Source organism: Equus quagga, chromosome 2 (genome assembly GCF_021613505.1).
Source record: "Equus quagga isolate Etosha38 chromosome 2, UCLA_HA_Equagga_1.0, whole genome shotgun sequence".
Classification (NCBI taxonomy): domain Eukaryota; kingdom Metazoa; phylum Chordata; class Mammalia; order Perissodactyla; family Equidae; genus Equus; species Equus quagga.
The window spans coordinates 167,881,436-167,898,135 of NC_060268.1; the positions used below are offsets into that span (position 1 = coordinate 167,881,436).

Consider the following 16,700-nt stretch of genomic DNA (forward strand, 5'->3'; position numbering starts at 1 on the left):
CCTCGCAGCCAGTCCCAGCTAGGCTTGGGCACGGCCCAACACAGCACAAGCCCGGTAGAAGGACTTTTCCGTTACACACCTTAATTAACTTGATTTGGGTGGGGGTAACCGAGGAAGAGAATGAAGGCTAGGATGGGGGCAGGAAGGCAAGTCTCAAACACAACCGAAAATTCAAAATGCAATAACAATCAAAAGAGACACACTCAGGAGCTCAGCTGTGCAAACACTCCAGAAATAGGATGTGCTTCAGACGCCGCGGCTAAAGGAAAGGTTCTTAATGAAGTCTCCGTTCCATGGAAACCCAGACTTCACAATGCAGATTCTCGACCTCAAGAACATGTCTACCCAGCTTTCCATTGATCATCCCCCATTAGGTGGCCAAGCCCTGCAGCACCATTCCAACTTCTGCAACCATGCACGGTGATCGATATTTATAATTACCTTTCTCCTTCACCATGGCAACCGGGTCCTCTGGCGAGCAGCACTGAAGGAATCAGGAATTAAGTCTAGGAGTGGGAGCGCGCCTGGGCAGACAGACCCGCGGCTGCAGAGGCTGCGAGGACAAGCCCCGGCGGCATCCACTCGCCAAGTCCGGGGCTTCTTTCTAAAATCCCGCCCCCATCTCGGAGGGCCGAGCTCCGGTGCCGCCCCAGAGATCGCGCCGAGCAGTGGCCGCGCCCTGCTTGGGGGCTCTGCCCTTGGGCCCGAACCGCTCGCTACAGCTGCTGCCACTGTAACAAATGCAAAATTCCACTGGCCTAATCTGTGGTCACTGACACCACCTTGCATTCCTCGCGCCGAGGCCCAGGAAAACCGGGCAGCACAATGCTCTGGAGCCCTGGCCCCTCCCGGGGTCTGATAAATGATTGCCAGAAGAGGGGGGGCCGAGAAACAGCCAGGGACTGTTCCAGTAAGTAAAACTAGTCAATTGTTAGCTTATTAGTTTCCTATTACCCCTGCTTTCCATTCTTTTCACAGCTTGAGACAAACTGAATAAATAAAATTAGCCTTAGTAGAAAAATAATGCTCGTGGCTCCTTCAAGTTCATTTTCTTCAACTTTTAAGGTCCCGGAGGCTCGATTATAATGAAAAATGAATAATCACATTTGTTTTGCCCTACTGCTCCCCCCTCTGGTACCTGAAGGCTGGGAGAAGGGTGGAGGGGACTGAGACAATGAGAGACAGCCTGGGAAGAGGATCTTTCAGGATTCAATTCCTTATCCAGGATCAAATTCAAGATCAAAGTAAACATCTGACTTATCCAGTTAGGTAGGATTCTGACTTCTACCTTCTCCGCGCTTCATTAGAATTTTCTAGACAAGCCCTTTGGATGTGAACATGCAAGGGAGGAAACTCAGCCACAAAGTGGGGGGCACACAGTCACACCCACACCCCTCACTAGCCTAAGCCTGAACCAGCAGCAGTAGCTCCTGACACGGCTTTTGATTTCTGAGCCCCAGGGTCACAGGTCTGTCTCCTGGGGCAGAGGACTTCCGGGTTCACAAAGCCAGCGCCCGCCTCACGCCAGCACCTGTCTCCCAAACCCAGACCTTCTTTCCCCACCGCACGTCATATACATCCACCATGTGGGAGACACGTGATGAGCAAGAGACAAAAAGACAGACATCGCACCCCTCCGGGAGAGAAGCAGATGGCCAGCACATCTTTCAGAACCAGAATGCACAGCTAGTATTAGACTGTATTTACTGCAAATATTGTAACGTGTTGGGTCTGAGAGCCAGGGTAACAGAAAGGAATGAAGTCAATCAACCTGCCTCATCTTTGACTCAGAGGTTGTTTACAGCTGAAATTACGTTGCGGAGGTGGGGGTGGGGGGTGGCTGGGGCAGACCTTTATGCCAGTTTTTTGATGGGTAACAGTAGCAGATCTCAAGCAGCTGTGACATTCCTACATCTGTGACTCAGGGCTTCACTATTAATAGCTTGGGTGTCTCAGCCTGTAAGGAAGGGCTAAGTCTCCTCCAACCCTGGGTCCTCTTTTTGATGACACACACTTTGCCCACACTACTCCCTGCCCCCACGGCAGCTCTGTAGGGTCAGGTTTTTCCTAAGTCAGCGGCCAGCTGGATTATAAGCACTTTATAAGAGCCTTTAAGCAGCTTCTCTAGCCTCCATTCATAAATGTGAGCCAAGCACGAGAACAACCCGACCTCAAGTCCAGCAGGATGGGCAGGATTCAAGAGTATGGAGGAGACAAGCCCTTTACATGCCCAATTTTCATGGCTAGAACTGCACTTGTCTACTCCTCTCAACCCTCATCACCCTCAGAGCCCCTAAGGGGATGCTGACAAGCAAAATTAACCTCAGAGAGCTGGAACTGGTTTGGTGCTATGAGCCTAGCAGGTGGATTTAGTTTATTATATTTTTGCTGCGTAAATAGATCAGCACCTCACTTAGGCCCTTCTCTCCAAGGCTGTCATGTTATTTAGCTCAAAGCTCTTACACCAGTCTCTCTCCCTCTCTCTCTCCCCCCCCCCCCCCCCCCTCCCCCTCTCTCCCTCCCTCCCCCTCCTATCCTCTCCTTCTCTCCCTAATGGAATGTGACAGTAAAACACCATTGGGTTTCTAGTCCAAACCCCATCATACATAAGTGTTCCAGGTACTGTAAATGCAATTAGTTCAATTTCTCTTTTACTCAGGATGACAATTTTTAATCCTGAGATTTAACTTTATTAACTGGCCCCTTATTACAGTTCTGAACCTACCTGTATGCCTCGGTGGATAAACTGCACAGAAACCCTGGTTTAGAAGGGCTCTCTGGCAGCTTTGGAGACTAAGCCAGCAGAGGGACAGCTGGTGCCTATTCGTTTTTGCAGAAGCCTTTTCTAAAGGAAAATACTACACAGTGGTGCGGAGAGATTTCCCCCTCTTGTGTTTTCCATGGAAAGAATTTTCCTGTACCACAGTCAAACGGAATGAGTCACCAGCATTTAGCTGCTAAATAACGGTCATATGGCGAGAGTCCCCCCGACAATCAGACACTGCTACTTTAGGATAAAAGCATCCACTCTGCATTTTAAGATAACCAAAGAGGGTATTACTCAAGTTATTTTTGGAATGTTGGAGAGTAAAACCAAATTGTCTTTGTGTCCCTGCCTCGGGGCCACATAGTTAAGAGCTTTGAGGACAGAAGCAAAGCATAGATATTTTCTACTTTCCAGTTAAAACTACAAGAAGCGCAGCAAAATAAATCCAGAAAAAAGAAAAATTTACGGTTCCTAAGAAGCCAGGATTTTTTATTCTTGTTTCTAGAGATGATTTCCAAAAAACTTAATTCAATCTCATTTGACTTAGATGAGGTAAGGCTTGATAAGACAGACACCGTCCCATGGTTTGATTTGTTGTTTTATCCCCCCAAACTGACTCACTGCTGTGTTTTCATTCATTCACAGAATGAAGCAAGGGTTGTTCACAAGTGACCAAAGGGCAGAAACCATTTTGTTGGAGAGAAAAGCTTTGTTAGCAAACAGCCACTCTTGGCAAAAATTCAAGAGGACATCATTTCAATAGAAGCCATGCCAATTAAGAGGGAAATGTTACAACCAGAAAACAAGCAAGCTGGGGGAGTCCACTTCCTCCTTGCTCTCTCTCTTCAACGGAGCTACGGATTGCCTACTGCTTGTGCACTTGTAGGGCAGGAATTGCAGGACCCTTCCACGGCCCTGGGCCCCAGGTTCCCAGGTATCACACATCCCTCAGCACCTTGGGACTCATTGGCAAATTGCCCTCCAAAGCCTTTCTAGAAGAATTCAGCTGAAATAAAACCCAAGAATGCATTTTTTATTTGCTTTCTATGTAATGTTTACATCTATCAACCTCACTGCAGGCCTTGATGGAGCATCCACTGTGTGCTGGGTACCAGGCTGGCAGTACAAAAACGAGAAGAGAGAAACCACTGCTCTCGAGTTGCTTACCATCTGGGATGCACACACATGAATATTCCCAATGACACAGGAAGGTGCTAAGAAAGAAGTAGCGTGCACAGGGTACAGGGCAGTGATGAGCCCAAGGGGGAGGCAGGAGAGGCTTCCAGGAGGAGTGAGGGGGCAAGTAAGGGCTGCCGAGTGAAGAAAGGGGGACAGATCATTCCAAGCAGAGGTGACGGGGTGACATGGTATCAAGCAGTTCACTGTTCATGGGGAACAGCGAGAGGCTCAAGCTAAGGCTTGGGGGGTGGGTCACGGAGGGCTCTGAACACCACACTAAGGAGGGTGGACCTTAGAAGTGATGTAGTTAGAGTTTCCAATCTGAGCTGCCTACTTCTTTCCAAGTTAAGTTCCAAAGACTTGGGCTGCTTTTCAAAGTCCACCATGATCTGTTTCCAACCTTATTGCCTCCTTCCTCCAAACTGGGTTGTATTGGCGTGTGTGTGTCCAGTGGTGAGCAGACTGCTGGTCATGCAATAGATGCCAGGGAATGTCTATGTTTATTAGTTTATTTAAATATTTGTCTGATGAACAGAATAAAATGACACCTGTGCACATCTCACACACAGCATTTTAAGTAGCACAAACCATTTGGGATTGGTTTCTTCTTCTGTAGTAACGGCTTCATGTCCACAACTAGGCTGTGAGCTCCATGAAGGTGAGGAGGATTTCATGCTTTTCTAGACTCCCAAGAGCTCAGTCTGCAGACCTCCAAGGATAGAAGTACTAAGGGTGCTTTAAATGCAGACACTTGGTCCCCACCCAAGGTCTGATGCCTCTGATTCTCTGGGGCTGAGCTGCAGCCAGCTCCTCCAGTGACTAAGGGCCAGTGGCCTAGCACACTGGCCTGCGAAGCAGGAGGTGAATGAACGGGAGGTTCACAAACAGAACTATACACCACACCACCACATCGGAAAAAAAACCCTATCCTCTCAGTTAGCCAAAATAACAATCAGCCTGACATTCACTGCAATCTTAAAGATTTACTGGAAGTGATGATTCCAAAGTTTCCTACAGTCTGAGACAAATTCCAAAATGTCTGAGCCCTCTTGATCCTACTAACTCTCATGCCCTCAACTGAGAATTCTTAGGATTTTTTCCATATGAATCTCACAGAATCAATGCCCAGCAGAGTTCTTTTCCATGAGTTCTTAAAGTAGAATTATTTTACATCCATATCCAAAACTTCCCCATGGTCCTTAGAAGCCGCTTCTGTGTTTGGACTTAAACAATAGGTTGCAGCTTAAGAAAATGACAGAAATTACTAAGGTATGTTTAAAGTTCCCTTTGAATAATCCACTAAGGATAGAAACTACAGAATGATCATAAAACAAGCCATTTTCCTACAAGTGTGCTAGAACCTATTACCAGAATTCAAAGGATCTTTTGATAGTAAAGAGAGTTTCATGGGTTTAGCCTAATTACAGGCACGTGAGAAGTTTACAAGAAGCACGAATAGCTCTGAATTACTTGGGAAAAGATCTTTTTTAAAAAAACAGTTTACTAGTAGCTTTATCTTTTTCCTTAGTATTTTCTAGGTAGAAAAACAGTTATTAGATAGAAAAATGGGCTCCTTCTATCATCTAGGACTGCAATGACTTCCTTAACAAGACTCGCTTCTTTCTGGTACTTCAATGCTACCTGTGCCCTGATGTTGACTACACTGCAATGAAGGATTTACATGTCTATTTTTGCAAAAGACTGTGGACTCTCTGAAGGAAGGGATCACATGCAAATATCTGTATTCACATAGTGATAGGCCAAAGTAGGGATGCAATATTTGATGAATACTAAGGAATAAATGTCACTAGCTTACCACAGTAAGTCAAAATGTTAGATAAGTATTCATTTTTATAGTCCAATAGACTGATTTAAAAATCTAACTCAAATAAATTAAAAGTAAATTCAGTCTCCTTTATATAAATCAATTTAGTGGTTGCTTGGAAGTATTTGCCAAGATGCAAACCAATAATTCAACTTAGAGAGAAAGCAAGCTGAAAAGAAACTTAATCAGCTAGTCATTTTACTAAGTCCCCTTAATAACTAACCCTCAATACCACTCTTGTCACCATTTACCAAATGGTGCTTATTATGTGTCACCCACCAGTCTAGTCTCTTTACATTTATCACCTCCTTTAATCCTCCTAACAATTGGACAAGATAATATTATTACACTTTACACATGTGGAAAGAGGTCTGTCAGAATCCAAAGCCACAGGCTCTCCCTTTGCTCTGTTGGGCCCTTCCTTCCACAGAGGTTGTCAAGGAGCCTCCCCCTCCCGGTCCCCAACTACACACACACACATATTTCTTGAGTCCAGATGCACTCAATGTACATTGACTTTGGCATTTCCATTAGACCTGGCACAATGGAAATGATGTTGTGTTTTGCTGTGTCTGTACAAAATGATCTTCTCTCCTGATACTTATCCTTCGTTGGTTTGTGGACGTCTTATGATAGGACCCGCCAGGTGAATAGCATCATAACCTTGGTCTGTTGGACTCATCCTTGGCTAGACTGGGCAAGACAGTGTACCTAGATCCACACATCAAGTCTTTTAGGATGCAATTCAGTCATCCACCCTGTCTAATCACTCTCAAGGAATAGCCTTCCTGTGGTTTACATAGAGAGACAATTCAAAAAATTTTTGGAGACCATCACAAAATTTTTGCAAGGTCTACAAAGCCTTCATTTGCCCTCCTCATTTAGCCTCACAACTCTAATTATGCCTTGGCACACTCCCAGAAAATAGCTTCTCTCTCATTCTCCTCAGACTTCTCGGCTGTCATCTGAGGGATAGGCCAAATAAAGCATGCAAAGTGGAGAGCCATTAGTGCATTTGCTCCCACAGGAAGGGTGGCAATGCCACCCATCACGTCTCAGTGACTTTCTCCAGTTGGTATAAAGAGAGAAAGGACCATGCAGCCAACACTCTGGTTTGTGAAAAACTGTATGAAAAAAATAAGCATTAATTTCACGTATATGTAAGATGACAACTAACGTTCTAAGGCAGACTGGTCCAAGGTTACACAATTACTTGGAAATTGGTCAAAACCCTTGGTGTCTTACTTCCTACCCAGAGGTTATTCCATTATACGACACTGGCCCCACAGGCAGCCTGATCAGACACAGCCAGGGTTTGAATTCCAGCTCCGCCATAGGCTGAGTGACATTGGGCACATTATTTTCTCTCTCTGGGTTTCAACAGGCTTATCTGTGAATGGTAATGACATGCCGCACTTGCGAGGTTGTGGTGAGGACAGGACCGGCTTCACGGGCATGCGACCTGTGCAGTTGCATAGGACCCTGTGCTGAGAAGGACCCTCCATCTGGTTTAATGCTTTGATCTTGTCATATTGAGATTTGTAATAATTTTGTCTTTGAACTTGTGTTTCATACATGAAGTCCGAGGGGACCATGGAGCACGCATGTGAGCAGACGAGATATGTGCAGTATGTATATCTGCCATTTCTGCTGCCCCATTCACATACAGTATTTGCAATGCCCATGAGCACAGAACTCCAGTGGAGCCGTGATGCATGGGGATTCAGGGAGACTCAAGTAAGTGCACGGTAAGCTGTTACATCTACAACTGAATAACCAGGGGTGCTGGGAAGTCACTTTCCACTCAAACCAGGATGCTTGCTTCAAATGCAGAAAGGAGGCAGTGGTGTTCCAGGAAACACAAACAAGCAGGGAAACCTGTCACCCTTTCTTATCCATGTTTCTTCCCTACCTTAGGCAACAATCTACGCTGAAAATGATGACATAGAAGGAAAGAGAAAGATAGGGCAACCCATTGCCCCCATTCCTTTCAGTCCTTTCTTCCTTATCAGTGAGATGAACAGAGGTTTGGTAGAATGTGCTTGCATCTAGAAGTGAAATTAAAACAATCGAGTTAGTTGTGTGCAACATTCCCACTCTTCTGGAAAGAATCAAATACGTATGTATTTGCAATCTAGGAAATATCAATTGTGTAATTTCAGTGATTCCATGTATGAGGTAAAGACTCATATCTGCATTTGAAATGGGCACAGCACAATGTAAACACAAAAGGTAAAATTTGTGTTCATAATTTAAAATTTTACTTTATTTAAGACATTAAATAGCAAATAAAAACTCTATGACAGGGGGCCAGTCCTGTGGCCGAGTGGTTGAGTTTGCGAGCTCTGTTTTGGCAGCCCAGGGTTCACCAGTTGGGATCCTGGGCGCAGACCCACACACCACTCATCAAGCCATGCTGTGGCAGTGTCCCACATAGAAGAACTAGAATGATTTACAACTAGGATGTAGAACTATGTACTGGGGCTTGGGGAGAAAAAAAAAAAGTGATGACAAGATGAGAAGTCTGTGAAATAAAGAAAAAAGCTTAATGGCACTTTATTCCTGCACTTTGAACAAGAGACCCCACATTCTCCTTTTGCACCAGGCGTGGCAAATTATGTCACCAGTGCTGGGTGAGGATGAAAGACACTCTACGTGAAATGAAAGAGCCTGGCACTGATAAGGAGGGCAACGAAGGACGATAATGATGGTTATCATTTGGTTTCTTGCTGCTTCATCAATGTACAACAAAATAGGATACGCTTAAAAACTGTAAAGTTCAGGTTTTTAAAACCATTTTAGGTTATCAGGAGCCTTTTGATAACATTGAATCTGGGGGATTTAACCTATAATGCCTTAAAGAATTTTAATACCTCCTCATACCTTGACATATGACATGTGATGCCAAATGAGAAGAGTCAGCGTGATGTCAATCATCGAAGAGAGAGTGGACATTGATGTTAGGAAATCTTCCCAGGAAGCCGAAGTTATTACCTCAGCTGACTCATTCATTCAGCAAATATCTATTGAGTGCTTCCTAAGTGTCAGGGTCTGTTCTAGATGCTGGGATCTCTCAGTAGACAAAACAGACAAAAATCCCTGCCATGATGGAGCTTACATTCTAGTTGGAAGGATCGGGGTTGACATAATAAAATATATAAGTAAATTATATAAACACATATATAATATATGTGATATGATATATAGATATATATCATATATGATATACAATATATATATACATATGTGTATATATTATACATATAAGTCATAAATCCCATGACGAAAAATCAAGACTGGAGGATTGAGAGCTGGGGGAAGGAGTTGTGGTTTTATGTGAGTGGCTCTTTGAGAAAGTGCCATTTCAGTAAACCTGAAGGAGGTGGGAGAATAAGTGACATGAATATCTGAGGAAAGAGGATCCCAGACAGAGGGAACAATAAGAGCAAAGGTCCTGGGGCTGGCCACATGGCCGAGTGGTTAAGTTGGAGCGCTCCGCTTTGGCGGCCTGGGGTTTCGCCGGTTCAGATCCTGGGTGTGGACATGGCACTGCTTGTCAGGCCACTTTGAGGTGGCATCCCACATGCCACAACTAGAAGGACCCACAACTATAATATACAACTATGTACTGGGGGGATTTGGGGAGATAAAAGCAGAAAAAAAAAAGAGCAAAGGTCCTAAGGTTGGGAGCTTGCCTGGTGTGTTCAGGGCAGCGAGAAGGCCGGTGACACTGGAGGCATATGAGAGCTGGAGTGAAGTTAGAGAGGCAGAAGGTGTCAGGGCCCTACAGGTCATTGCAAGGACTTTGGCTTTTGCCTTGAGTGAAGTAGGAAGCCACTGGAGGTTTTGAACAGAAAAAGTCACATGATGTGACTGGCATTTCCACGGATCCTTCTGGTTTCTGTGTGGTGACTACAGTGAAGGGCAGTGGGCACAGATGTAGAATGTTGAATTAGTGCCTGAAATAGACAAAGAGCTTGAGGGTGAGATGATGGCACATCAGAAAGAGATGAAGAAAAAGATCATAGAAATAAGAAGTGAAAATTGAGGACCAAGACAGTGTCAATAGTAATAAATGAAACATCAAAGAACTGAACAGACACTGATAAAATATCTAATTCTCAGCACAGAAAAAAGTTTGAGATGATCACAACGAATGCAGAAGAAAGAGCCTAAAATAATGAGAGAAAATCAACAGATGTGCAAAATAAAGAAGGACTTTGAGAAAATTATGTCCTAGAAGTAGAGAGAAGCAGACAAGCAGAAGATGTATTCAAAGATCTAATACACAAGGATTTCCCTGAAATGAAGATAGATCTGAACGTGCAGATTTAAAGAGTACAGATATAATATTTTGGCAAAATTTGATACAGTATGTTAACCCTAAGTCCTATTCTAGATTTTGAACTTCAAAGGATATGATTCTCCATATATCCAGACAGAAAAAAATCCTATCGCCCACAAAAAGAGAAAAACTCAGGCTAATCTCAGACTTCTCAACAGCAATACTGATGCATAGAAGACAATGGGGTAATGCCTGGAAGTCTTGAGGGAATGAAACTGTGTGTCCCGAGAACTTTACACCCAGCCAAAATGTTGTTTAACATAAGGCGATGGGCAAGCCACCACAAGCACAAATGTGCTCAGGGTATACCACACCACAAAAACAGCTGGATGACAACATCCAGCCAACTAAGAAATGAGTCAATATAAACTCAGGAATGCAAATATTGTAGTAAAAGGACTAGCAGTGAGCAGTGAATCCTATTAAATATAAAACTGATGCCCCAATTACTGGATTATGGTTATAGAAGAGAATGGAAATGTTTCGAGCAAAGAAAGCAAAGAGAAACATGAAAACGATATTATAACTACAAAAACCAGGAGGTGGGTGGAAGAGAAGTACAAAAGGGCTGCTGTCCTTGTTTTCACAGCAGGAAGAGAATGACTGCACCAGACTGTCCAAGATTCTTCATCTAAGCATCTCCTAGAAGAGTCTGAAGTCACATCATCCAATCGATTTATCTTTGCTTAGAGATTATGCAAAATCTCATCACTGTTTTTATACTTCATCTCCCATTCCTTGGACTTGGTGAGGCAAAGGGTATCACAAGGCAAATGTAGCTCCAGGGTTCTTTAAGAAAAGAGAGATGACATCACTTTACCTTTTACTCACTATTTCCAAATTCTAGGGCAAGAACCAAAATTGTCACTAATTTATTTATAGCTAGGATTTCCATAGCATCTTTTCTCCAGAGAGGTTGATGAGTTAAAAAAAAAAAAGATGAATACACTGGTTCTAAGGATAGCCACATAGGGTTTTATTTTTCTTTCTAGTTATTTAGCCTTCATATTCATGAAAATGCCATGGAATTCCTCATGAGAAGACTTTTATTTATCAACATCGAGTCATTGCCCAGGTGTAAGACATTCCTTGGGAGACCCTTGCTCCATCTATTCCTCTTCTGTCCCCATTCTACCTCTCCCATGAGTAGGCACTGAGACCTGTGACTTCTCATTTTGGCCATGGCTGACTGGGTTGTTAGTAGACAGTGGATAGGGGGTGGGGGTTGGGGGAGACCCATACATCAGCTGGCCATCAGTTACAATTTATATCCTGTCTTGAAAAAGATGGGCTGGGCCAGTTAGTTTTTCACTCCTTGGTATCTGAACTAAGAGATAGTAAGTGGCCCAGTAAGTGGCGGGTACTTGTATTAAAAGATCAAGTAGGGGCTGGCCCTGCGGCCTAGTGGTTGGGTTTGGCAGCCTGGGTTTGGTTCCTGAGTGTAGACCTACACCACTTGTCAGCAGCCATGCTCTGGTGGTGACCCACATACAAAATAGAGGAAGATTGGCACAGATGTTAGCTCAGGGAGAATCTTCCTCAGAACAACAAAAAAAAAAGATCAACTAAGTCCAAGGCCAGGGGCAGGCATCACAGAGCCATGTGGATACCAAAATTCCGAGGGGTAGAGTGTCAGAGGAAGCCAACTGGGAGGGAGGAGTATACAACATTTTCCACAACTGAACTGATGGCTGTGGAGCGGCCTGGAATTCTATGCTTCCTGAGGCCTAGCTGTTCAGCATTTCCTGAGTTCCTATGAGACCTCTTTATGTGCTTATACATATACATTCCACCCTCTTTTGATTTGCTTATATCTCCTCAGCATTAACTTCTAAAAATCAAACGTGGTTACTGGAAACATCACAATGTGTGAATTAATATCCCTGGAAGCAGCTTTCAACCAATGACAGAGGGGAAAGTGGTGGATCAATACCCCAGCTTCTTGTTTCTTGGCTGAGACGTCCCTGAGGCATGGTCTACACTATCTCCCAGAGTTCCCAGTCAATTCAGCTTGGGCAGCCCACACTGGTAACTGGTTTGATAATTTACCCTTTATTAGCTTCACTCCCCTACCAGCGTTTCCTGGGATCACCTTCCCAACAAATGACTTGCCCTCAAATCCTTGTCTCAGGGTCTGCTTTTGGGGGGAGTTCAACACAAAACAGAATCTAAGTTATCCATATTTTTATGCTTAAAAAGAAAAATTGTCTCGATCCATTGATCACTTTCAACTAGTCTTCTACTTTAGATTACAGAGACTTACTCTAGAACAATACCCTGAAGACACCCAATATGCTCTTCAGACAGAATATATTATTTTTTTCTCAAGAGAATCAGTGATTAATTGGATGATTTTATTGTGCAAACATAATGGAATTTGTATGCACACACACACTGTGCTAAAGTGCTTCTTCTTGTAAAATATGTAAATGAGCCTGCTTGGATTAATTTCTGGTAATGGGGGTCAGAACAACCGCCTCATAAACAAACATGCCCCACAATGTCTTTTAAGCCTGCAGTTAAATTTAGGGGGAAGGATGTGCTTTATGACATTTATCAAGCTCTGTAGAAATGAGTCATCTTGTATTTACATATATGCATGGGCTCTCTTTTTAAAATTTAAACAGCTGCATATTACAAGTCAACCAAAGATTGTGCAGGTACAACGTGCCATACGCCAAGTTGGCTGTATTTTTAAAAGAGGTATGGAGGTAGTTTTATTCCCTTCCTCCCTTCTCACCATTCCCCAGCAAGATGGAAAACACTCTGCATTTGTATTGGATTTGTTGGGGTTTGGGGAGATAGGAAGGGACATATTTAGAGTTTAAATTCTTCCTTGTTTTGGATCTGGATTACACAATTTTTCTTTTCTTCCTGAATGAAATATCCTAAGGCTGCTGAGCATTTACCAACATGCTTCATTGGCTATTAAATTTGCACACAGAAAAAAGCAACTAAGCCACAAAAATAGCATTAAGCCATAGCATCACACAATTAAGAGCAAAGTGGGCAAAAAAGTCAGAGAAGAAGAAAAGAAATAAACTACTGTGGACTCATTAATCATGCTAACAAAACATCACCTCCAAGAGGCTGAAAATGGTTTATAGATCAAAGATGCCTACATAAAGCCCTCAATGAGTTTATGTTCTAGTAGGGCAAATAGCAGAAGTACTTAAATAACTGTAAAAAGAGGTGGAAAGGGATTGAAATCAAAGATACTGAGAAAATGCTACAAAAGTTTGAAGGAAGGAATTTTGCCTCTTAGCAAAAGAGGAGTAGAATGTGATCCTCCCCAATACAGGAAGAGCTACAGCAAGTTGGCTGGGCTCAACATCTTTTTACCAGCTGCTACAGAAAGAAATGAACAGACCACTCCTGGTATCTAGATAGCTAACCAAGAAATGTGTTGAAAGTAGCTGTTTATATCCCTTTAAACTCTTAAAATAGACCAACTGAACCATGATCTATGCTAGATCAAGATTGGTCAAAGGATTACTAAGCAAAGTAACATCATGTAGTATTTCCATCAAGGATAAATTGAAGCAATTGATGACCTCAATGATTTGGCAGTTATTTATTAAGTAGCCTGTATGCCTGCAGTAGGGCTGGCTACCGAGTGACTACAGAGTTTGACTGTACCCTTCAAGGACAAGTCTGGCCTGAGGAAAGGATAACATGAGCATATCCAGCTACATACTAGAATCACATGATAGCACTTCAGGGAAAAGAGTGATATGAAATAGAACTGGGAATTGTCCCCACCAGGAGAGCAAATGTTAAACATTCCAGAATATTCTAGTGATGTCAAAAATGACCTTACAAAATGATCTGGGTCATGGTGGACGGAAAGGGAGAAGGCTGGGTGCTGGCAGTGGCCCCAACTATTTGACTTTTCTTCCCAAGGCCATCTTTATCCCATGGGGACCCATTTATGTCGTGAGAATCCTCCCTCTCCATTGGGCTGCATGCAGACCTTTGTGAGCTGGATTTTTCTGGGCACTGTGAGTCAGAACCTCTCTGACATCCTCTGATTCATTTCAGTTGCTATCTATGGCTACAGAACTTGAATGAGAAACGATCTCTAAACAGCAAACCAAACAAAACTAGGGGGCTACAGTAAGGTACCTGCAGCATGAATGAAGAAACCAGCTAACTAATATCTCAGAGTAAAGACACTACCTTCCTTTACATAATATGTCTGCAGACCTTTAAGTTGGAGGGAAATAAGGGGTTTTGAAGATTAAGATACAGTATGCAAAGAGACATGACTGCACATATGGGATTTTTCATTTTAGTGAAAACTGTTACTTCACTTTCAGGGAATAGCTTTGACTTAACTTAAAATTGTACTAAATGTAATTTTAACACAAAATAGTGCAGTTGCTGGGGAAAAGGGTTTGTCAGTTCCTCAAAAAGTGAAACACAGAGTTATCATATGACCCAGCTATCCCACTCCTAGTTACATAACAAGGAGAAGTGAAAAAATGTCCACACAAAAAGCTGTACACAATGTTGATAACAGCATTATTCACAATACCCAAAAAGCAGAAACAACCCAAATGTCCATCAGCTGATGAATAAATTAACAAAATGTGGTATATCCATACAATGGGATATTATTCAGCCACAAAAAGGAATGAAATACTGATACATGCTACAACATCGATGGACTGTGGAAACATACTAAGTGAAAGAAGCCAGATGCAAAAGGCCACATGTTGTGTGATTCCAATTATATGAAATGTCCAGAATAGGCAAATACATAGAGACAGAAAGTAGATCAGTAGTTGCCAGGGGCTGGGGAGTATTGGCAATAGGGAATGACTGCTAATGGATAGACGGTTGCTTTTAGGGGTGATAAAAATGCTCTGGAATTAGATAATGGTGATGGTTGCACAACTTTCTGAATACTAAAAAACCACAGAATTGTACATATTAAAATGGTATTTTTTTTTAAAGATTTTATTTTTCCTTTTTCTCCCCAAAGCCCCCGGTACATAGTTGTGTATTTTTAGTTGTGGGTCCTTACAGTTGTGGCATGTGGGACGCCGCCTCAGCATGGCCTGATGAGCAGTGCCATGTCCGTGCCCAGGATTCGAACTGGTGAAACCCTGGGCTGCCGAAGTGGAGCGTGCGAACTTAACTACTCGGTCACAGGGCCAGCCCCCAAAATAGTATATTTTTATGGCATGTGAATTATATCTTAATTTAAAAAATGTATGGAGTACCTTTGTTTACCAAGCATTGTATTATATACACTGGAGAAACAAAGACCATTAAGCCCACTTTCCTGCCAATAAGAACCTTAGTACCTGGTAGGGAGAGACATGCAGACAAACAGATATAACCAACCATAAAGGTGCTTCATGGGCATTTGGGTGGTACAAGGAAGGGCCCCAAAAGAAGGGAAGTCCAAAAGGCTTCACAGGAAAGTTTCACCTGAGCTGAATCTAATTTAACTGAAAAAATTTTCGATAATCCTTCGGTCCTCTCTTCTGCAATGTTAAACAGGGAGCAAGAAGGCTAGTTCTTCATCTAATTCCACCTCTAATTTATGCGACAGAGACTTTCCCAAAAGTCATTTTACTTCTCTGGGCCTCCGTCTCCCACTCCCTGTAGGAAGGTGTTGACATCAAACTTTTATTTCTAAGAAACATCTAGAATTCTAATGCATACCATCATCCATCTAGAGTTCTGACATATTTAAATTTGAAGGCCCCATGAACTCTGGTTCTGTGAAGGATTTCTCTAATGCCTTCTGGATGTGGCACCTTCTGAAAGTTGAGAAAGGAGTCATTGCTCTCCTGGCTACCTCTACATCTTAATGAACAGCACACAGACTATGTTACCTGCCTGTTGGCAGCCTTCGTCTTGCACCCCAGCGCCATTCCAAACTCACGGCTGATTCACTGAGTTAACAGGAGTCTATAGTGCTCAGCACTGGGTCACACCCTAGAATTGTTAGGATCAAATGATGGTAAATCAGGAGTTTCCATGAAGGTAAGCCACTATTAGTAAGAATCAATTTTTTTTTAAGCCAGGATAAAAACAATGAACTTAAATTGTCTTACCCTCTGACTTTAAATAAGATTAGTTTTTAAGTACATATAATTAAAACTAATGGGGCATTTCAGCATATTTAGTTACTCAAGGAAGTAAATTAAATAGGAACATTTCCTGTGGAAATACTTGTTCATATTCCTGGGTCTAAAAAATAAATAAATAAAAACAAAGAAACAAAATAACAGGCTGGACCATACAGAGTCAGGCAGTGGAACTAGGTGAAAAATGTCTTACTTCTATTTTTTTCTTTTTGCACTCGTATCATTGTGATATTTTCCTTCTATTCATATTTTGGGTAAATCTTGTGTATTTTCCAGCTTAAAGCCTACTTTCTCTTTCACTGGCCACACGAGGCCAAAGTTATGTTTCCTTCCTTTGAAAACTAATTGTGTTTATTACCTAACCATATATTTTGCTTCTCACACATTTGGGGTGGAGAGAAGAAGAGGAAAAGGGGGAAATATTTATTAAGAACCTACTAAATGCTAGTATATTTTCTTCTTTTATATTCGTTTTCTTTT

At 42.6% G+C, this 16,700-nt stretch overlaps 1 protein-coding gene and 1 long non-coding RNA gene across 21 annotated transcripts in view; one reads left to right on the plus strand and one right to left on the minus strand.

Moving 5' to 3' along the window:
* ABLIM1 (actin binding LIM protein 1) overlaps positions 1–16,700 on the minus strand; it is a 290,842-nt gene that overhangs the window by 169,626 nt on the left and 104,516 nt on the right. Inside the window, exon 1 of one of the 20 annotated variants that reach the window (XM_046652353.1) lies at positions 442–713. The exons of the other annotated variants lie outside the window; for them this stretch is intronic. Within the exon in view, the coding sequence (XP_046508309.1) occupies positions 442–457 (16 nt within the window). The 5' untranslated portion in view covers positions 458–713. Of the gene's footprint in view, positions 1–441; positions 714–16,700 lie in introns of those variants that run through there. 20 annotated transcript variants of the gene reach the window in all.
* LOC124234869 (uncharacterized) lies at positions 776–3,801 on the plus strand. Its single transcript, XR_006887431.1, has 2 exons — positions 776–910; positions 3,413–3,801. It is a non-coding gene; the product is annotated as an uncharacterized LOC124234869 (long non-coding RNA).